The 22,790-nt window shown below is 39.8% G+C and overlaps 1 protein-coding gene across 1 annotated transcript in view; it reads right to left on the bottom strand.

Moving 5' to 3' along the window:
• tpcn3 (two pore segment channel 3) overlaps positions 1 to 22,790 on the bottom strand; it is a 152,829-nt gene that overhangs the window by 75,923 nt on the left and 54,116 nt on the right. Inside the window, exons 4-6 of the mRNA XM_039738370.1 lie at positions 16,152 to 16,280; positions 8,410 to 8,526; positions 2,455 to 2,573 (exon numbers count right to left, since the gene is read on the bottom strand). Of these exons, the coding sequence (XP_039594304.1) occupies positions 2,455 to 2,573; positions 8,410 to 8,526; positions 16,152 to 16,280 (365 nt within the window). The remainder of the gene's footprint in view (positions 1 to 2,454; positions 2,574 to 8,409; positions 8,527 to 16,151; positions 16,281 to 22,790) is intronic.

Below are 22,790 nucleotides of genomic sequence, written 5' to 3'. Positions count from 1 at the left end.
ATACAAAGCTTCTTAGTGTTACACTTCTCTCACCGATGGCATTGCAAGCCGACTATGCAGTCCACTTTATCAGCTACGTTATATCTTGGGTGTTATGAATTACGACCTGGTATAGTCATGGAGGCAAGGAATACAACTTGGCAATTTATCATTTGTGCTGCTTATGCAGCAAAAGTAACACAAAGCCATGCTATACCAGCCCTAAACACACCAAATCATGTTGTATGGCATATCTCTAAGAAAGATGACACTTGTCCTTCTCCTGAGAAACTTCTCCTGCCTGTCCACACAGATGGCAAACCCTATTGATATGACATGTGTGACACAGTACATGACATGCAACAGATCTGATACACTTGTACTGTACACAGATATCAAACTATTTGGATATTCTAAAGTCACATTACTCCCTTCCACTAGTTCCCAACACCAGACCCCCCGATTACTTTTGCTCTAACATTCCATTTTTGTGAAACATTTTCATTGGATCAAGGAATGGAACACATAATGCAAACATCAGCTGAAAAGGGGAAAAATGTTAGACCCCATGCAGCACCCAGTATCCCCTTCCAGCCCCATGCTACCTCACACATACCACCCAACCAAACCCAGACAGAGTCAGGCAACAGATTCAAAACCATCAAGATGCACAGATGAGGATAAAGAAAATAAATAGGTAAGAATAGCATTGAGAAAACCGCTAAGTGAACTTGAGTGTACTATAATTGTGAAGTAAATGGGCCCCAAAAATACTATTTAATTCCAAAGACTGAGATAGAACAGCTCTCGGTAGATTCCAAGGACACTCCCATTAATTTAAGATGTGGATAGTTTCAAGGGAATTAGATTTAAAAAATGAGGATCGCCAGCTGTCAAATGAAAGAAGCTTAGGAGATTTCCATCAAGAGGCGATGGGTAACTTAGTTGCTACAGTGCCTGGACAGAGCAGGTTACATTTGGTGAGCACTGACGGACAACTTTGAAAGGTCCAACAGAAGCACAGCCTGAGCGACAGAACTGATATTACACACAGAAACAAAGAGAGAAATTGGCTTATCTGTAACCAGAATGACAAGACAGGAGTGCAGTGTCAAAACTATGGAAGAAGACACTGATCTCCAAAAAAAAAAAATTCAAGGTGTTCTGACAAGTCCTGAATCCAAATCTGGCAACAGAATTGCTCAATTAGTTTTTGAGAGATGAAGGTTTAAAAAGAAGTTTCGAGTTTGGTTTTTTTCCATCCTGCCGTTTTAGTTCTAGACCGTACTCAAGAAACTGTGACAGACAGACAGACACCCATCATCGAGATATTGATGTTTTCGATATGAAGGGACCCTAAAATATCCAGATCCGTCGGAAACCGAAGATCGAAATTTTGGACGAATCTAAAGCTTTCACTCTTCCTCCATAGATGATATGTAATGGTGGAGGAGTGCGCAAAACAAAAAAAAAATAATCGCTCATTGTAGTCAGAAAACACGGTCAGAAAAACTGTTGTCAAGATGCATTGCAAAACCTCTCCTATCAACTATTCAGAATATATGAAAATGAAGTGACCATTTATTTAATAAAAAAATAAATAAATAAAAAACTAGAGAAAATGTAATCACAATGCTGTAGTATGGCCACATATCTTCAAATAAAATGGAATGTTAGACAAGATGTTACCCACAAATCCTGCCGAGTGGATGAGTCAGCTGTAGCACAGACTGAAAATGCTCATCAGGCAATAGTCTGTTCTGCCATCTCAAGCTTCAGAAGATCACTGGGTCTTAAAAATGGACACATGATGAAAATTGTAATTATCAATTGCAGTCTAGACTGAAGAGTTTTAAAGGTCAGAGTCTGGCAGTCCCAAATGTGGGCAGTGAAAGAAAATGGGAAGTGCTATGGACATACTTTATGTTGTCCCCACTATCCATAGTGGCTCCATAACTAGGGCACAAACACAGGAACTTAAACTGACCTGCCTACCTCCATGAGAAGCGTGAAAGGCAAGACCTTTCATCCAACTCAGGTGAATAATCATACCATATCAGGATTTTAACTTCAAGCACTGTGATGTCACGATTTCTTTTCAAGAGGCAGACATTTTGCTTCTTTCTACATTCCACTTGTAAGCTTTGTCCTCATGGTGGAGGACTCCTTGGCAATCGCCTTCAATCAATCTGACAAACGCAGGTGACATTAGCACAATACAGACAAGTGCGTCTTCACCGCCACAGAGATTCTAACATGGATCCTCAATTTAGCCAATGCATGAAAAGCAAACCTGCCATACCATTGAGTTAAAGGAATTTTCAATTACTAACTGACTTACAAAAGATGTTGAAAGTGAAGGTTGAAGTTTTGTTGTCATGCAAACGATGCTATGCCAGTACTAAAGATAACGTAAAGGAACACAGACAGAACATAAAAACACCAAATAAAAAGAGAAACAGGACATGGAATTACCTTTTTCCAAACAGCTTCAAACCCATGAGTGAAAACATGAGGATGCTAAACAGGAACAGCAAAAATACATAGAGGACCTGAGTCAGAGTATTCCGAATGCTCCTAAAGGATCTCCTTATCTGTAGGGACAGAAAATAGTTCCATCACGCAAGAGAACAAAAACAACAAATACACACACATACACACACACACACACACACACATATATATATACAGATATGGTATACAAAATCCTAAGCCTAAAAGTGCAATGATTTTCTACAACGATTTTATGTGACGTTTTTATGTCACATTTTTTTTGTCACGCTTTAAATCAGGCTTATTTTAAAACCTAAATGTATACACTCACCTAAAGGATTATTAGGAACACCTGTTCAATTTCTCATTCATGCAATTATCTAATCAACCAATCACACGGCAGTTGCTTCAATGCATTTAGGGGTGTGGTCCTGGTCAAGACAATCTCCTGAACTCCAAACTGAATGTCAGAATGGCAAAGAAAGGTGATTTAAGCAATTTTGAGCGTGGCATGGTTGTTGGTGCCAGACGGGCCGGTCTGAGTATTTCACAATCTGCTCAGTTACTGGGATTTTCACGCACAACCATTTCTAGGGTTTACAAAGAATGGTGTGAAAATGGAAAAACATCCAGTATGTGGCAGTCCAGTGGGCGAAAATGCCTTGTTGATGCTAGAGGTCAGAGGAGAATGGACCGACTGATTCAAGCTGATAGAAGAGCAACTTTGACTGTAAAAACCACTCGTTACAACCGAGGTATGCAGCAAAGCATTTGTGAAGCCACAACACGCACAACCTTGAGGCGGATGGGCTACAACAGCAGAAGACCCCACCGGGTACCACTCATCTCCACTACAAATAGGAAAAAGAGGCTACAATTTGCACGAGCTCACCAAAATTGGACAGTTGAAGACTGGAAAAATGTTGCCTGGTCTGATGAGTCTCGATTTCTGTTGAGACATTCAAATGGTAGAGTCAGAATTTGGCGTAAACAGAATGAGAACATGGATCCATCATGCCTTGTTACCACTGTGCAGGCTGGTGGTGGTGGTGTAATGGTGTGGGGGATGTTTTCTTGGCACACTTTAGGCCCCTTAGTGCCAATTGGGCATCGTTTAAATGCCACGGGCTACCTGAGCATTGTTTCTGACCATGTCCATCCCTTCATGACCACCATGTACCCATCCTCTGATGGCTACTTCCAGCAGGATAATGCACCATGTCACAAAGCTCGAATCATTTCAAATTGGTTTCTTGAACATGACAATGAGTTCACTGTACTAAAATGGCCCCCACAGTCACCAGATCTCAACCCAATAGAGCATCTTTGGGATGTGGTGGAACGGGAGCTTCGTGCCCTGGATGTGCATCCCACAAATCTCCATCAACTGCATGATGCTATCCTATCAATATGGGCCAACATTTCTAAAGAATGCCTTCAGCACCTTGTTGAATCAATGCCACGTAGAATTAAGGCAGTTCTGAAGGCGAAAGGGGGTCAAACACCGCATTAGTATGGTGTTCCTAATAATCATTTGGGTGAGTGTATATTTGGTATCATTCTTTACAGAATTTATCAACTTTAATGTGATTTTTGTAAGATTTTCCGGCTCTTATTCAGTTTTTAAATTATAAACTAAAAAATATCAAGAACTCACGTCCCGCGAGACAGGACTTTGTGCCAAAAGATTTAACCACGACCGGGAAATATATATGTGTATGTACAGTACAGGCCAAAAGTTTGGACACACCTCCTCATTCAATGTGTTTTCTTTATTTTCATGACCATTTCCAGCACTCCATCACTCTCCTTCTTGGTCAAATAGCCCTTACACAGCCTGGAGGTCTGTTTGGGGTCATTGTCCTGTTGAAAAATAAATGATCGTCCAACTAACCTGACTTCTGCACAACACAACTGCTGGTCCCAACCCCATTGATAAAGCAAGAAATTCCACTAAATAACCCTGATAAGGCAAACCTGTGAAGTGAAAACCATTTCAGGTGACTACCTGTTGAAGTTCATCGAGAGAATGCCAAGAGTGTGCAAAGCAGTAATCAGAGCAAAGGGTGGCTATTTTGAACAAACGAGAATATAAAACATGTTTTCAGTTATTTCACCTTTTTTTGTTCAGTACATAACTCCACATGTGTTCATTCATAGTTTTGATGCCTTCAGTGAGAATCTACCAATGTAAATGGTCATGAAAATAAAGAAAACACATTGAATGAGGAGGTGTGTCCAGACTTTTAGCCTGTACTGTGTATATAGATATAGATATTGTGGGAAACAGCCCGGACACAGACAGACACCGATGTTTTATTGCCCAACACACGTTTATTCATACTTATTTACAGTGAACACACATACAACCCAGTACCCCGTATCAATCACCCCTCAAGTCCAGACCTCTCACAATGCCATTTCTCTCTTGCTGACCGCCTCCACTCCTCTCCTCCAAGCTCCGTCCTCTTCCACCCGACCCCAGCCATCGAATGGAGGGAGGCAGCCCCTTTAAACCCACTCGGACGTGCGCCAGGTGCCTCTCAATGATCTTCTGCCGGCACTACCTGGTGTTTGCGGAAGTACCGGCTGTGCACCCGGAAGCACTCCGGGTGTCCCTGGTCTTCGTCCCCCCAGCACTTCCGGGTGCAGCGGAAGTGCTAAGGACCAGGGCTCTCCAGGCATCTGGGTGCCCCCTGACGGTGACCACAGGCCCCTATTAGGGTTGAACTTCCACGCTCCTTTCCCGTGGTCCCCATAGCCACCAGGGCGGTCGCCCCCACGTGGTCTGGAGGAGGCGTAATCCCTCCTCTGGTCTTTATGGGTGTCCCAGCTGGGTACCACCCCAGCCACTCACCACTATATATATATATATATATATATATATATATATATATATATATATATATATACTAGCAAAATACCCGCGCTTTGCAGTGGAGAAGTAGTGTGTTAAAGAAGTTATGAAAAAGAAACATATAAAAAATAACGTAACATGATTGTCAATGTAATTGTTTTGTGACTGTTATGAGTGTTGCTGTCATCAAGGATTTGATTATCATTATTTCTTTCAATCAGGTTCATATTTGGAGGATGTGTTGTGTTCAAGTTATATTCCTTGTTTGTCAACCGTTGTAAAGATAACAGGTTTCATTCATCGAAGTGTTCACTACCCAAATCGGTACTCGTGAATCTAAGATGTTTAACAGGCATTCCCGGTATTAAGTTGTGGATTTGCCTGCAAATATTTAGCGGCAGCGTGTCTATGAACTTTAATTTAAACTTAAGCTTTACACCTTGCTTTCCTATTGATATGTCTACAAAGGCTTCTTCAGATCCCGAAGGTTGTTCCTTTCTTACTGCATCAACAAACAGCTCGTCTTCCTCTTTATCTGAGACATCACACACTGCATGCACAGGTTTACCTTTCCCAGTCCTGCAAACTTTAGCAAAGTGGTTCAATTTACCACATTTTTTACACTGTCTTCCTTTAGCTGGACATTGACTTTTTCCACCGTGTGCTTTGTTTCCACAGTAGCTGCACTTATGAATATTCTTGTATGTGTCACACACTTCATATTCTTTTGCTGCCTTCTCAATTGTGTAATGTGTTTTTTGCTCAGAACTCTTTGGAGCTCTTGCTTTTTGTGTGCGTACTGCATTTACAGTCAGTTCACGTGAGCTGCCCTGAGTACCTGCATCGAAGGTTGTGCTATCTCGTGCGATCTTCCGATGTCCACGGCTTTATTTAATGTTAGCTCAGACCCGGCACTTAAAAGTTTCTGTCGCACTTTCGCTGAGTTTGTACCAAACACTATTCTATCCCTGACCATCTCATCTTCGTTTGCATTGGCTTCCTTTAGCTGGACATTGACTTTTTCCACCGTGTGCTTTGTTTCCACAGTAGCTGCACTTATGAATATTCTTGTATGCGTCACCTGCTTCATATTCTTTTGCTGCCTTCTCAATTGTGTAATGCATTTTTTGTTCAGTGCTCTTTGGAGCTTTTGCTTGTTATCTGCGTACTGCGTTCACAGTCAGTTCACGTGAGCCGCTCGGAGTACAAGCATCGAAGGTTTGCTATCTCGTGCGATCTTGCGAGGTCTATGGCTTTATTTAATGTTAGCTTAGACCCGGCACTTAAAAGTTTCTCTCGTACTTTTGCTGGGTTTGTGCCAAACACTATTCTATCCCTGACCATCTCATCATTGTTTGCATAAGCACAGTCCTTCACCAGCAATTTTAACTCCATTACAAAGTGATCAAAAGTCTCGTTTATACTTGCGTCTTCTCACTAAACTTGTATCTCACGAAAATCGTATTTGTCTTAGGCAGGACAAACGCCTCATAGCGGCAGCGTGTCTATTGGATTGCTGGTGACGGACGCCCTTATATGGGCAGGCACTAAATTACGTGGGAGGTGTGGGTAAGGAGGACGCAATATAGGCAGGCAGGCAGCCAACTACGTGGGAGGCGTGGTGATGGGTGACGCAACTCCGCCTCACACGGCGACCGAGCTGCAGGCTATGGTCGTATATATGTATGTAAGTAGGATTCAGTTATGACCGTTATTCGTAGAATTTCGAAATGAAACCTGCTTAACTTTTGTAAGTAAGCTGTAAGGAATGAGCCTGCCAAATTTCAGCCTTCTACCTACAAGGGAAGTTGGAGAATTAGTGATGAGTCAGTGAGTCAGTCAGTCAGTCAGTGAGGGCTATGCCTTTTATTAGTATACAGGGTGGGCCATTTATATGGATACACCTTAATAAAATGGGAATGGTTGGTGATATTAACTTCCTGTTTGTGGCACATTAGTATATGTGAGGGGGGAAACTTTTCAAGATGGGTGGCGACCATGGTGGCCATTTTGAAGTCGGCCATTTTGGATCCAACTTTTGTTTTTTCAATAGGAAGAGGGTCATGTGACACATCAAACATATTGGGAATTTCACAAGAAAAACAATGGTGTGCTTGGTTTTAACGTAACTTTATTCTTTCATGGTCACCACCCATCTTGAAAAGTTTCCCCCCTCACATATACTAATGTGCCACAAACAGGAAGTTAATATCACCAACCATTCCCATTTTATTAAGGTGTATCCATATAAATGGCCCACCCTGTAGATATATATATGCACATAATCCCCTGTCTCGATTTGTTTCATTAACATTTGAAGAACATTGTGAATTACCAGTATGTTTATTTTAGCAAACAATGAAAAGCAATTTGAAGGCAAGATTTTTAACTTATTTGCAGTCTGATCCACAATAATTGAGCAGGGCCACAAGTTACAAGTATGTGAAAGATGTGGACTGAAACCTGTCACTTTATGCCAGTGGGCTAATTGCAAATGAAATATATCATATAGTTCTCACTGATGATTTTCAACTAAAACGTATTTTATAATCATAATCATAATCATCATACTTGGCTGGAATTCATTTGTTTATAAGTCAACTGCAAATGTGTTTGTATGTTTATATTACAATTATAAAAAAAAAAAAAAACATTCAACACCCCACCAAAATGCTGCAGATATTTTTCATGCAGAATTCAAACCTGATTTTTGGCCAAACGCTTTTACGTGATGGATGGGTTGAAGCGTCCCAAGCCTACTGAATGAACTGTGTAGTTTCCTCTCATGATGTGTGGTGGTAAAATGCAATTCTGTCATCTACCTCTTTTTCTTGGACAATGGTTTAAGTTGAGTGTTTCTCAAAACTACTTTATTAATACTGTATACCCAAATATAAACTTGTCCTGTATCTTAATGTATTCATTACTTTTATGTAAAATGTATACATATTACAATTATTAATATACTGCAGTTTAATTTTTCATGCAAGCTTAAACTACCAAGCCATGGTCAAAGTGACTTGCAAGCCTGCAGTCTCTCTTTTCTGAATTTTAATTAAAAAAAAATAAAAAAATGTTACCAGACGGCCTTCAGTAATATTGACAAGGAAAAGAGGTCGAAGCATTCTGGACCATCTGACTCCATAATATCCAGTCATCTTCAGTGACCCATATATAATCATATCTATAAGCGTGAGCTGAGGAAAAAGAAGAAAGCAGCTGAATAGCTTGCCTAAATGAAATATAAAATGTTTCATTAATTAGCTATCAAAATCATAAAATGACATAATTCAAATACATTTAGACAGACAGGAAGACAGAAAGACACTTTATTCATCCCAAGGGGAAATTCCCATACTCTAGCAGCAGCATACTGATAAAAAACAATATTAAATTAAAGAGTGATAACAATGCAGGTTTAACAGACAATAACTTTGTATAATGTTAACGTTTACCCCCCAGGGTGTAATTGAAGAGTCGCATAGTGTGGGGTCTCCTCAGTCTGTCAGTGGAGCAGGACGGTGACAGCAGTCTGTCGCTGAAGCTGCTCCTCTGTCTGGAGATGATCCTGTTCAGTGGATGCAGTGGATTCTCCATGATTGACAGGAGTCTGCTCAGCGCCCGTCGCTCTGCCACGGATGTCAAACTGTCCAACTTCATTCTTACAATGGAGCCTGCCTTCCTCACCAGTTTGTCCAGGCGTGAGGCGTCCCTCTTCTTTATGCTGCCTCCCCAGCACACCACCATGTAGAAGAGGGCGCGCCACAACCGTCTGGTAGAACATCTGCAGCATCTTATTGCAGACGTTGAAGGACTCCAGTCTTCTAAGGAAGTATAGTCGGCTCTGTCCTCTCTTGCACAGAGCATCAGTACTGGCAGTCTGCATCTGCATTTGCATCTCAAGCCACTACCATGACCATGTGCTTGCTATATACGTGCCATCCTTCTCTTCCAAACTATGACTGCTCTGTGATGAAAGCACAGAATTGACTGAATGATCTGTTTCAATGGACAGTCTGCCACCCAAAACTGTTAAATTTCTCATTCATGCCTCACAGACTGCACTGGCAAAATGAAGAGCTCACTGAAAGTGATGGAAAAAACTTTAGTAAAGCAGAGCTGGATGATTTGCAGATTAGCTCAAGCAATTAATGAAAATAAAAAGAGCCTGGTGCTCTGCTCCCATCAGGTGGAAAACACAACTCATTCATTCATTTACTAAATCCAGTAAATTAGAAACAGCAGTGGCAGAGTATCTGTCTCAGCAGATATCAAGCACAAGTTTCAGTATTAATTCAGAAAAAAAGGCAGTGGTCCACATAAGGGTACATACTCACAGTGACAAATAGGCCACGACGATTACCTACCATGCATGTCTTTGGGATGTGTGAAGAAACTGAATTACCCAAAAGCCTTGGATGCCGGCATGGGGATAGAGTGCAAAAATGACGTCAGACAGGGGCTGAACCTCAATTTAGCATCTGGAGTTATGAAGCAGTAGTTATTAAGAACTGCAGAGAGACTGTGTGATTGGCAGCAAAACCTCCAGTGCTAATTTCTCAATGGGATCAGCAACAAATGCAGGAGAATCATAGCAATGAACTGTTCTGCCCAGAATTACGTAGTAATGCATTTTAGCTTAGATTCACCTAAAGGACTAGAAAGCAGCATTTGGAGTGGAGTCTAAAAAAGGAAATGAAAACTTTCCAAATTGTTCAATTTGGATCAACAGAGGAATTACTTTATGGGATTAATTAAATTGTATGTACTTACTAGTGAAACAGTTTTGAAATAAAATGTGAACAGAAGAAGATAAAGATAACTTCTTATATTTTCTAAATAGTTACTTCTTTCAGTTCTTCTAGAAGTCAGAATGTCTTTTATTACTTCTGATAGCTCATCTCCAGCAACACATTCTTTGTTTTTCAGTCTTTGAAAATACAGCTTGACATTCACTAATGTAACCTTTCCGAGTACAGTAATGGTCTTCAAAGCAACATTAATGTAAGGATGTAAAAACAATGCGTTCATATGGTGGGACGTTTCAAGTATTTGATGATCTTCTTGATTGGGGAGTTCTTGAAGTGTGTATCCTGGACTTTGCCTCACTTGCCTAAGAGCCCGACTTGCTTGACAATCAGCAGATGTCACTGCCATTCTTTTCCTTTCTGCTATTATGGTGGTTACTTCCTTTATTTATGTGTAACAAAGGTCAGTGTTGATCAATAAACACAATACTTACACTTGATTATGGATTCTGAATATGTACTGTACAGTGTGTACCATGACCTGGGGGATTATCAAAAGACGGACTTGCAGGAACCATGCTTTTATTACAATAAACATTTATGACTACTAGTCAAGTAGCCAGCAAGTTGTTGCGACCTAGATTTTTTAAAATTTCAAGAATATATCAGGCTATATATGTTCATCAGAGGGTGCTGCTGTTCTTTTTAATTCTGCTAAAATAGTGGTTATCACTTGGTTTCTTAATCACTTTGCCATAAACTCACAACCACAGGCCACTTGCTGTCCTTTATGGCCACCAGAATGGTGCAACCTAACCTTTTTTTTAAATGTCAAGGGCATATCAGGCTATATGCACTCATCAGATGTTGCTGTTCTTTTTCTTTCTGCCATTATGGTGATTATGACTTGGTTTCTTGGCCATGTTGCGGTCCTTTATGGCCACCAGCTCAATGCAACCTAATTTTTTTTAAATTTCAAGAACACTTCAGGTTATATATGCTCATCAGAAGTCGTTGCTCTTCTTTTTCTTTATTCCATTATGTTGGTTATTACTTGGTTTCTCAATTGCTTTGTCATAAACACACAATGACATGTCACTTTGTCATCCTTTATGACCACAAAGTTGGCACTACCTAGATTTTATATTCAGGATTACTTCTTTCTTGTCTATACTTTTTAGCATCTTGTCTTCTTGTTCTATAGATAGATAGATAGATAGATAGATAGATAGATAGATAGATAGATAGATAGATAGATAGATAGATAGATACTTTATTAACCCTTCTTCGTCACTTAATCGACTTCTTCGATGTGCTTAATGCTCTTCTTTTTTTTCCGGCCATTATGGTGATTATCACTTGGTTTCTAGATCACTTCACCATAAATACATGACGACAGGTCATAACCACCAGGTTGTCGCCATGTAAAATGATGTACTTCTTTCAGTTTCTTGTCATTCTTGCATTCTATATCCCACATCTGACACTCACAAGATGTCACTGCTCTTCTTATTCTTCTTCTTCCTATTGTGTAGGTCTTCACCAAATAACTGAATTCTGTGATTTGCCTGACACTCAGCAGATATCACTGCTCTTCTTTTTTTTTTTTCTTCCATGTCAATTGGTTTTGCAGTCACTTTGCTGTAGTAAACACATAACCACAGGTCATTTTGCGGAGGCTGCCACTATCTAAAGCACGGGTGTCAGACTCCAGTCCTGGAGGGCCACAGTGGCTGCAGGATTTCATTCTAACCATCTGTGTGAATTTCCCCTTGGGATTAATAAAGTATCTATCTATCTATCTTCTTCATTAGTGACCTGTTTTTGCTGCTAATTAACTTCTTTTGCCTTAATTTAATTAACCTGACTCGGGCCCCCTAGTTGTCTCTTTTTCCTTAATTAGCAGCCAAACATTAACGAGACACAAAACAAGCCACCTCATGATCAGCTCATATGTGCCCATCATGCAATATCTGAAAATAAAGAAAGGTGAAGGTCTCAGTAAGGTTGATCTCTCAAGTCACCAAAACATCTATCTATACAGTGTTCTTAGAAAAAACAGAAAAATCAACAGCTTTGGAAATGTCTGCTGTGGCAGAATGAGAGCAGCAACCAATGGAATTAACGAACAAGTTTAATTAACAGCAAGAATCGGCCTCTCATTAAGAAACTAGTTGGAGTGAAATTGGTTGGAGTTTGAAATCCCAGTTTAGCTGGTCATCTATTGGCTCGTTTCACGTCTCATTTTTGTTTGGCTGTCATTTAATGAAGAAAGGAATAAATGCAGAGGACTGAATGCTTAAAAACAGGGCTATTAAAATGAAAGGAAAAGGAGTTAATTAGCAGTGAAAACTGGTCACTGATTAGGAAAAGGGTTAGAACGAAAACCTGTAGCCACTGCAGCCCTCCAGGACTGGAGTTCGACACCCCTGATCTAAAGTTTTTTGACTTTCCTGAACATGTTAGTCCCAAGCTTTCTACTAAGGCCAAGATCAACCTTCAAGCCCCAGTTGTTCATGAGTAATTGTGTGACAGACCTGAGCATTTAATATGTCGCTCTATTACAAAAGGAAATCCTGTGGAATGAATGACTAGTAGACGATACGTGATCGTCACGTTAAGGTCACGAAAGACAAATAAGAGAATCATGAGACGAAAGAGAATGGGCAAAAAAACCCAAAAAAACGTAGGGTAAAGAGAAGTAGCACACAGATACAGGTGTCTCAGCGCACATCATTCAATGCACAAAACGTAAATTTACACAATAATGGAACATACACTATGAGAATCTGTGGACCCGCAACAATTAAAGCAACGGCAAGTGTAATTTCAAAGAATATATATTGTGAAGGATGGCCGGCCATTTATCCCGGCCAATACCCCCAAGCCGCCAGGTGGAGCCCTCCTTGCAGCATGGAGGTCCCCAGAAGACCAGCAGGGCATCATGGACAATGGAATTTTTATGCAAAGCCCTGCTGGATGCCAAGGGGGCCACAGGAGGGAGCTGCAGGGAGGACCGAGGGCTTTTTCGTGCCCTGTGACCCGGAGGTTCGTCATAGGAAGAGCGACGGACTTCCGGGTTGAAGAAAAGAACTTTTACCTGACCCGGAAGTGGTTGAGGATCACATGGACTGGGGATTGAGAATACTTCCGGGTCAGGGATTATAAAAGGACTGTGGGAGCTCCCAGACGGCGAGCTGAGCTGGGTGGAAGGGTGGCAACGCGTCTGGGAGCTGGAGGATTGTGTATTATTAATTTAATGGTTATTTAATGAGTATTGTGGAGGAGAGTGTGCTTTGTACACTGTGGCATAAAAATAAAGTCAACTTGAGGACTTTTACCTGGTGTCTGGAGTCGTGGACAGAGGTTCAAGGGAGCGAGAGCGCCCCCTATCATTCACAATATTTATGATGATGGAGAAACGATCAGAACGCGAGCAACAGAGACACAAAGTAGGAAAAAGGACAGTAGCTGAAAAGGCTTTAAAAAGATCGAAGGGCAGCGTGACGGCGGGTGCGAGCAATTGAGCGAAAGAGGGGGCAGCGTTATACGTCCTGCAAGAAAGAATTTAACCGCGACTGGGGCCGTAAATAAAAGGGACAACTATTGTTTTTAGAATGTGACGCGAGACCAGCCAGCGAGCCATCATTTAAAACAGGTCCACAGGCTTCTAACCTAGCAGATGTTGGATTGCATCTGTCAGACAAGCATCATGTGCTCCCAGCTCTTAAAACAACGACAAGAGACAAGCAAAACATGCAGCTCGCCAACAGCAGGAAGACAGCAGATAATGCGACAGCATATCCTTAGTGTACATTCATACGCACCTCCCCATCACAACGCGTATATTGCCTGCCTAAGGTAAAGTCATCCCTGATGGAGGATCGCAGGAATCGTGGGAAAGAGGTGTCCTTTCATCGGATTAGCGCTATTTCAGCTGTGGAATGGCCAAATGGAGGAGGCAGCTTGATGAATGAGGTATCCAGGACTTAAAACAAATCCAAATCATATTATGGGATATCATCTAATGTGAAATTCTACTCCGTACTTCTAGAATTTTTATTTGTATACTGTATTGAGGATTTATTCTTTTCTATGTATTGTACTGTATTGTATTGACCCCCTTCTTTTTGACACCCACTGCACGCTCAACCTGCCTGGAAAGGGGTCTCTCTTTGAACTACCTTTCCCAAGATATCTTCTATTTTTTCCCTACAAGGGTTTTTTTTTTTTGGGAGTTTTTTTGGGAGGGTCAAGGCTGGGGGGCTGTCAGGAGGCAGTGCCTGTTAAAGCCCATTGTGGCACTTCTTGTGTGATGCTCGGCTATACAAAAAATAAATTGTATTGTCTATCCGGTAAACCAAACATAAGGGTGGTCGAGCAAAGTGAGCAGGGGGCAGAGCCCCCTAGTAGATTATAAAATACAAAAAAAGTAAATTCCCACAAATCCACCCTATGAACCTTCTTTTTTGCCTGGTTTGTTTCATGGTGAGTAAGAGCATTTTCTACAAAATAGGGATCAGTCCGAGACAGAACGCCAGCCCATGGTGAAGAAGACTAGTGCACACATGGACATGCAGGCCATTTTAAAGTGTCCAATGAATCTTTTTTTTTTTAATCTTTTATTGAATTTGTTAAAAGCATGTAACATTCCATACAATCAAGTCAAACTTAACAAAACTAAACTCAATTCAATCCCAACTCATGAGAAAGAGAGGAAGGCCAACAGTCAGAGTAAAACTTTTGAGAGCAGTAAAGAGACAAAGGAGTCTTTCTCCCCAATATAAATGCTTATTCTAAAATATAATGGATTAGATCCTGTCAGGTTTAAAACAAGTTTTATACAGATCCTCTAAGTGAGAATTTGATTTTTTTCCCCCCCAATTTCAAATAGTACATAACATCAGTTACCCGCTGACTTAAAAGAGGTGGGCTAGGATTCTTCCAGTTGAGCAAGACAAGTCTAAGTGCTAATAGCGAAGCAAAGGCCATTGCAGTTTGTTTGTCCTCCTCCACTTTAAGCCCATCTGGGAGTCCACCAGACACAGCTGTTAGTGGATTAGGAGTGATTGTGACACCAAGGCTGCCTGATAGGCATTTAAAAATGTTTGTCTAGAATGATGTTAATTTGGTGTTCGCCCAAAACATATGGCCTAGTGAAACTGGAGCTCAATTGTAACATTCACAGGTTGGATCTCGCCCTGGAAACATTTTGGACAATTTTAAATGAGATAAGATGTGCTCGATAAAAAAAAAAGGAAAACTGCTGACATTGATTACAGGGAGAGGACCAAAACTAAAGTCAACTTAGTTGGAAACCAAAGCTAGCTGAGCAAATATCTTCACAATAATAAAACACAATCACAAATGAACAAAACACACATTCAACTGGAAGAACAAAAGGTTTACTCCATATTGGAACAGTGCAGCATCTGTTGGTTAGATTAAAAATTGTCCAAATATGTCCATGCTTCATGCAAGTGTGCTTTGACATGAATTTCCATATTCCTTCATAGTTCACTTACACTATTTGATGAAACTATAAGAAAGCGACTGACTGATGCGGACTACTTCTAGGGCAAGAACTGGAAACATCTTAGTTAACAAATGGCTTGTCACTGATGATCAGCCTTAACTCTTAAATGCATCTTTTGAAAGTAAAATAAATGAACAGACATGTCACTGTGCATCACAGCAATGTTAGGTCATCAGAATGAGCAAACAGTTCAGACAGACATTAAGATTCACAACAGGAGAAGGTAGTTACGGTGAAACATGTACTGTGAGCCCAAAAATGTCTTTTCCAAGAAATTGAAGTACTAGGGTGTTGAACCCTGTTAGTCATTATGGATGTAGTGAGAAGTTCAAGCAAAATTACACCTTTATTGGCTAACTTTAAAAAAAAAACACATCTTGCCTGAAGAAGGGGCATAAGTTACCTCGAAAGCCTGCATATTGTAATCTTTTTAGCTAGCCAATAAAAGGTGTCGTTTTGTTGGACTTCTCACTACACCAAGATACTGAATTAATCCTTCATAAATTACTAATATTATATATTAATGTTTTCAACTTACTAGTATAATAACCATGATACAGATATTCTTGGCGTCTTTCCAAAACTTCCACGGTGGTATGACCTTAGCATAATGAACCAAACGTCCAGTGAAGACCAAAAGACAAACAAACTCTGCAAGGGAGGTCGCCTGAAAAATAAAATGAAAAAGGTTAGTACTAAGTACAATAAATAAATTGATTAACTAATTTACAGAGCATGTTTAAAACTAATTACTACTATTCATTTTGTTGCCAATGTTGATTGAAGATATTGGACCACAACTACCAGTTGATATGGAGTACAGGATATCATTTAAGAGAGCAGAATTTCTGCAATTGCCAGATAATAAATGAATATGGGATCAGCAAGTATTAATCCTGATCTCGGTCATTTTCATTAGCACATCTGAGTAAAACTGTTAAGCGAGAGCAGGAGTGTTCTGTAATCAAGATATGGCATTAACGACAATATACAGTCAGGTCCATAAGTACCTGGACAGTGGCACAATTTTCATAGTTTTGGCTCTGTATGCCACCATAATGGATTTGAAATAAAGCAATCATTATATGATTTAAGTGTACTACCTGGAAAGGGGTCTCTCTTTGAATTGCCTTTCCCAAGGTTTCTTCCATTTTTTTTTCCCTACAAAGGTTTTTTTCGGAAGTTTTTCCTTGTCTTCTTAGAGAGTCAAGGCTGGGGGGCTATCAAAAGGCCGGGCCTGTTAAAGCCCATTGCGGCACTTCTTCTGTGATTTTGGGCTATACAAAAATAAATTGTAGGGTACTGTATTGTAGACTTTAATCTTTAATTCAATGGGTTTATCAAAAATATCATATGAGCCGTTGAGGAATGACAGCCATTTTTCTGCATAGCCCCTCCATTTCTAGGGGTCTCAAAAGTATTTGGACATTTGTCTGACAAGCTGTTCCATAGCCAGGTGGGATCAGGTCCCTCTTTATTTCATTAACTAGTAAGCAGGTAAAAGGTCTAGAATTGAGTCCAAGTGTGGAATTTGCCTTTGGAAGCTGTAAATATGAACTCTCAATATGAGGTCCAAAAAGCTGTCCATGCAAGTAAAAACAGGCCATCATTAGGCTGAGGAAACAAAACAAACCCTTTAGAGAGATAGCAGAAAAACGAGGAGTTGTCAAATCAACCATCTGGTACATTCTTAAAAAGAAAGAACACATTGGTGAGTTCAGCAACATCAGGATGTCTGGTGAACCACAGAAGACAACTGTGCTGAATGATTGCAGACTTCACGTCCTTAGTGAAGAAGAACCCTTCACAACATTTATCCAAACCAAGCACACTCTCCGGTGGTAGACCTATCATTGCCAAAGTGTACAATCAAGAGAAGACTTCATGAGAAGAGTTAAAGAGTTTACAACAAGATGCAACCCACTGGTAAACCTCAAGCATAGGAAGGATAGATTAGACTTTGTCAGAAAACATTTTTTAAAAGCCTGTCCAGTTCTTTGTACAAAGGAAACTAAGATCAATAAATACCAGAATGTTGGAAAGACAAGAGTATGGAGAAGAGAAGAAATGGCCCGTGAGCAGATTATCACATAATATCACATCATCTGTAAAACATGGTGGAGGCAGTTTTATGGCCATGCTGGACTGCCAATGGAAGTCGGTCACTGGTGTTTATTGATGATATGACTGCTGGCAGAAGTAGCAGGATGAATTCTGGTGTCCAGGTTTCTACTGTCTGCTCAGACTCAGCCAAATGCTGCAAAACCGATAGGACAATCATTCAGAGTACAGATGGACAATGAGTCAAAACATACTGTGGCAGCAAATCAAGTGCTTTTCCAGTCAAATTAATGAAATATTCTTCAAAATGCCAAGTCAATCAACTGACCTCAACCCAAATGGACATGCATTTCATTTGCTGAAGAGAAAACCGGTGGCAGAAAGTCCAATGAATAAGCAGCAAATCAAGACCAAGGCCAGGCAAAGTATCACTAGGGTGGAAACCCAGCACATGGAGAAGGCCAAAGTTTCCATTATATTTATGATTATGTTAGTTTGTTCAAAAGTATAAAATATCTCTCATTCCTAAACGTCTCATATGATATTTTTAGTAAAGCCCTTAAATTAAAGCTGAAAGTCTACACTTTAATAACATAATTACTGTATATCTAATCAACTGAGGTAGCATGCAGAACCAATTTTTCAAAAATTGTGTCACTGTCCAAATATTTATGGACCTGTCTGTATATAACATTATTGAGGTACAATGCTGTACAGAGCAAGGTCAGAGTATTACAGAACATAACTGCTGAGAGAGTTATACAAACAAGAACATTCAATAGAGTAATATTACACTGCTGACAGAACTATGTCCAATTACTGTGCAATAAACTAAATGTATGGAAATATTGTAAAATATACCTAAGCGTAAATCAGTTAACCCTAACCCCAAACATTAATAACAATAGTAACTAAACGGTTTACACATCCTTTTATCAATCTGTCTCCTGTACTGGGTTGCCAAGAGGCAGAAGCTATCATTTGTGGAGCAGATGGTACTTTCTCACATTGCCGTCAAGTGAAAATACACCATTATGTGTACTCAGGTACTCCTCGAACATGTCATTCAAAAGTGACTCCACTGAATGATAAAATACTTGCCAATTCTGCATGACCAACCCTGTTTAACAATATTTAATGAATGCGGCTGCAGCCAGGCATTATCAAAACCTCTTCGAGTTACAGTATGAAATATTACAGTAGTCACTTAAATAATACTTGGGGATAAGCAAATGCTACAGTAGTCAAAATGCCCATCAGGTCAGGTCAGGTAAGGTTGGGGACCATGCACTGGTATAGTGTGTTGCCGCACCCACCACATGATGAAACATCACAAACACGTGGTCCAGTCCATCTATGTGCCACAGCCAGGTGTTAATGTGGGCGTCCCCTTGGCTTGGTTTAGCCACTCAGGTCCTCAACAATGAGGATCCTGTGGATTGCGTCACATGACCGTTGTGCCATAACTGACGCTTCCTCACAATGCAGGTAATGTGCCTCATTTGGGACTCTGTGAGCAACACAAAGTCAAACCAGCGGTACCCAAGGATTCTCTGAAGAGAGACAGTACCAAAGGTGCCCAGTCTTCATATCAGGTCACTGGATAGCATCCATGTCTCAAAACCATATAGTAAAACAGGGAGCAGAAGGACCCTAAAGACTTGGACCTTTGTCCTTTTGCAGAGATATTGGGAGCACAACACACCCCTTTCTAGCGACCTCATATCCCCACCATGCTCTCCCAATCTGTCTACTGACTTCACAAGAGGAGTCGTCAGGGACATGAATGTCGCTGCTGAGGTGAGTAAACAATCTTGAGGATGAAATGAATTCTAGCATATGACATTCTTTGATTAAAGTTCTGTTTCAGAAAAAAAATCTGAGCATTTTTTTTGGAGAGTGGCTATGAATGACTGAATTCATGAATTTAAATAAATAACCTATATTTTATACAGGGTGAGGCAGAAAGGATGGACGTTTTTTACAAAATCACAAAATTGTCAATTTTTTCTTACAAAGAAAATTTATTGAAAGATTTGAGTTCATATTGAAATAGCATTTGACAATTACCGAACGATTACGGAGGCCAAGTTCAGAAGAATGCTTCCGAGCATCTAGTTGTACGCTTTCCACATTTTCAGGGGTACGTGCCGTTCGTGTAGTCCCCGGTGGTCTTTTGTTCATCAGTGTGCCGTGTGTATGAAGTTATGGAGGAATATTTCGGACAAAATGAAATAAATAAATAAATGCGTAAATAAATAAAAGTACTGTGAAATGTGAGCATAAATAAATAAATGTGTCATGAAATGAGAGCCTTAATAAATAAATATGTCATGAAATGAGAGCATAAATAAATAAATGTGTCACGAAATATGTTTTTCATTGCTTATTTATTTATTTCATTTTGTCCGTAACATTCCTGCAAACCGTCATGAAATACGGCTTGAAATAAAACTGTCACTTTCACTCGTCAAAGTTGAGAGGGCGGGCTCTAACACGCCCTCTAGTTACTGATTGGTGAATCGATAGCACACGGATTAATTAGAAAAATGCTTACTACTGCCGATGAAATGGATTCTGCCGAAGATATTACGTATTTCAGAGAGAGAATTGAAGATTTATCGGAAGAAATTACAATGTTGGCGGCCCTTTAGACTCGATATAGATGAAACTGTTTTGAAATTATCGAAGAACAGGTGGAACGGACTCTACTACACTCCAGTTCAGGTGACGCAGTTCCCTGCTCTGGACGTCCATCCTTTGACATTCCAGCTGAGTCAATAGAACACCTTCTGTTATGCGGTTTAAAAGTACGACAGATTGCAGATCTGTATGATGTATCAGAGAAGACGATCACAAGACGAATGAGCCAGTTTGATATAAGGTAAGCTGCAACGGCTGTATTGGTTTAGGTACTTTGACATGGAATGCCCAAAGCAGCTCCACCTAATATTTTGAACTGAACAAGCGGGTTAGAAAATGGATGGATGAACAACTTTTTCCACTGATCAGAGCTGTACAGTTGTTTGAAAAAGTAGCTGCGAATATGCAACTGACTTTATACTCATAAAACAAGGGTCAAATACTCTGTTCTAAAAGGGCCGCCAACATTGTAATTTCTTCCGATAAATCTTCAATTCTCTCTCTGAAATACGTAATATCTTCGCCAGAATCCATTTCATCGGTAGTAGTAACCATTTTTCTAATGAATTCTTGTGCTATCGATTCACCAATCAGTAACTAGAGGGCGTGTTAGAGCCCACCCTCTCAACTTTGACGAGTGAAAGTGACAGTTTTATTTCAAGCCGTATTTCATGACGGTTTGCAGGAATGTTACGGACAAAATGAAATAAATAAATAAGCAACGAAAAACCTATTTCGTGACACATTTATTTATTTATGCTGTCATTTCATGACACATTTATTTATTAAGGCTCTCATTTCATGACACATTTATTTATTTATGCTCACATTTCACAGTACTTTTATTTATTTACGCATTTATTTATTTATTTCATTTTGTCCGAAATATTCCTCCATATGAAGTGCTTTAACCCAACGTAGGATAGTGTTACGAGCGGGAACAGCTTTATTTCTGTGGATATTGAAATGGCAACAAAACTCATGGTGAACTGCGGTAATAGATTTGTTGTTCTTCACAAAACAGTTGTATGCAAAAATGTGGTGTTCTATCGCCCACGGGTCCAAGGCTTCAACTAAAAAGAAAATAAAAAAATGCTAAGACTTCATGAACCTAACGCCTCCTACCACACATCTGTCACTCCACCTAGTGGTGAGTTCTAGCCATTTCAAAGCCGTTCGTCCTTTCTGCCTCACCCTGTATATAAACCAGACTGTAACAATCTTGTGGTCTTGTATGTATGTTATCATCCAGTTGACACTCGGAACGTTTCTGGTGTGCTCTGTAAAAGCAACCGACAGTTGATCGTGAAAAATCTGTTGTATTATTTGTTTGTCGTTTAATGTTTGTTTTTATCTTGCATTACTCTTACTTGTTGTAGTGCTGATAGAATTAAATCAACCTAATAATAATATTAATTTAATTGCTTTTTCTTGGTCGTCAAAAATTCTGCATGTAAAAACGTATTACTACGCCAGAAATCAAAAATGAATCTGTCTTCACTTTTTCGAATTATATTTTGATGAATATAGCATATTATATATAAGATAAGTAAGCAATTTTATTTTTTTTATCTACCATAAACATTATATATTTATATAGTGAATTTGCGATTTTTGTTTATTCGTTAAAAAATGAAATGTCATTTGTTTCGCAGCATCACAGCTAACGTGTTGGTGTTACAATTTTTTTGTAAAAAAAGCAACAGGAAGTTTTTTTTTAATACGTTCATAATCAAAAAGTTATTTAATTAAGTTATCAAAATCGAAGGTAAAGTATAGACCGCACTTCAGTAAACAACACAAGCACATTAGTGAGTCTAATTGTTTGTTAATTTACTTTTATTTTTAAAGTTGTATGTTTTTTTTATATTTTTCCTCAAACAATTAAAAAAAAAAGAAACTTTATTTTCTTCCTGGGCAACACCGGGTATTTCAGCTAGTATGAACTATATGCAAAGTTATGGTGCTATACAGTATAAATATTACATGTACAGAGAGGGCACTAGGATTAAAGGCTTCTACAATAAGAAAACAGTCGGATGCAATCCTGGTACTTTGTTAGCAGAAGGGACCACTTGAAGAATGGTGTGGTTAAACCACCACAAAGGGGTGTCTCCTGTGTTTGGGAGAGAGGACCTGTACTTGTGGTGAGAGAGGTCCACAGTCATTTGAGGGCTGTCTACCTCCAAAAAGAAGTATCCATTGGAATATAACGTGGATAACGGCCTTGTGTTTCTTAGGGGCTATGAAAGTGATTATTCTGACAGCACTAGATTGTTAAAGAGATTATGCGAGACTGGCACGACACAGAAAGTTTCATTCCAGACATGGAATTTACAAAATGGACCAGTGGTGGCCTGTGTTTCATTTTAAAGAACTGCTGAGGACAGGGGGAAAGGCCAGCCAGGGGAGACCCAGTCTCTTTCTTAACAGAGCATATTGAGTGCAGGTAGACATGTAATCACCAGGGGAG

Source organism: Polypterus senegalus, chromosome 16 (assembly GCF_016835505.1).
Source record: "Polypterus senegalus isolate Bchr_013 chromosome 16, ASM1683550v1, whole genome shotgun sequence".
Taxonomy (NCBI): Eukaryota; Metazoa; Chordata; class Cladistia; order Polypteriformes; family Polypteridae; genus Polypterus; species Polypterus senegalus.
Note: the sequence above shows the minus strand (reverse complement) of the source record. Positions and strands in the feature narration are given on the sequence as shown.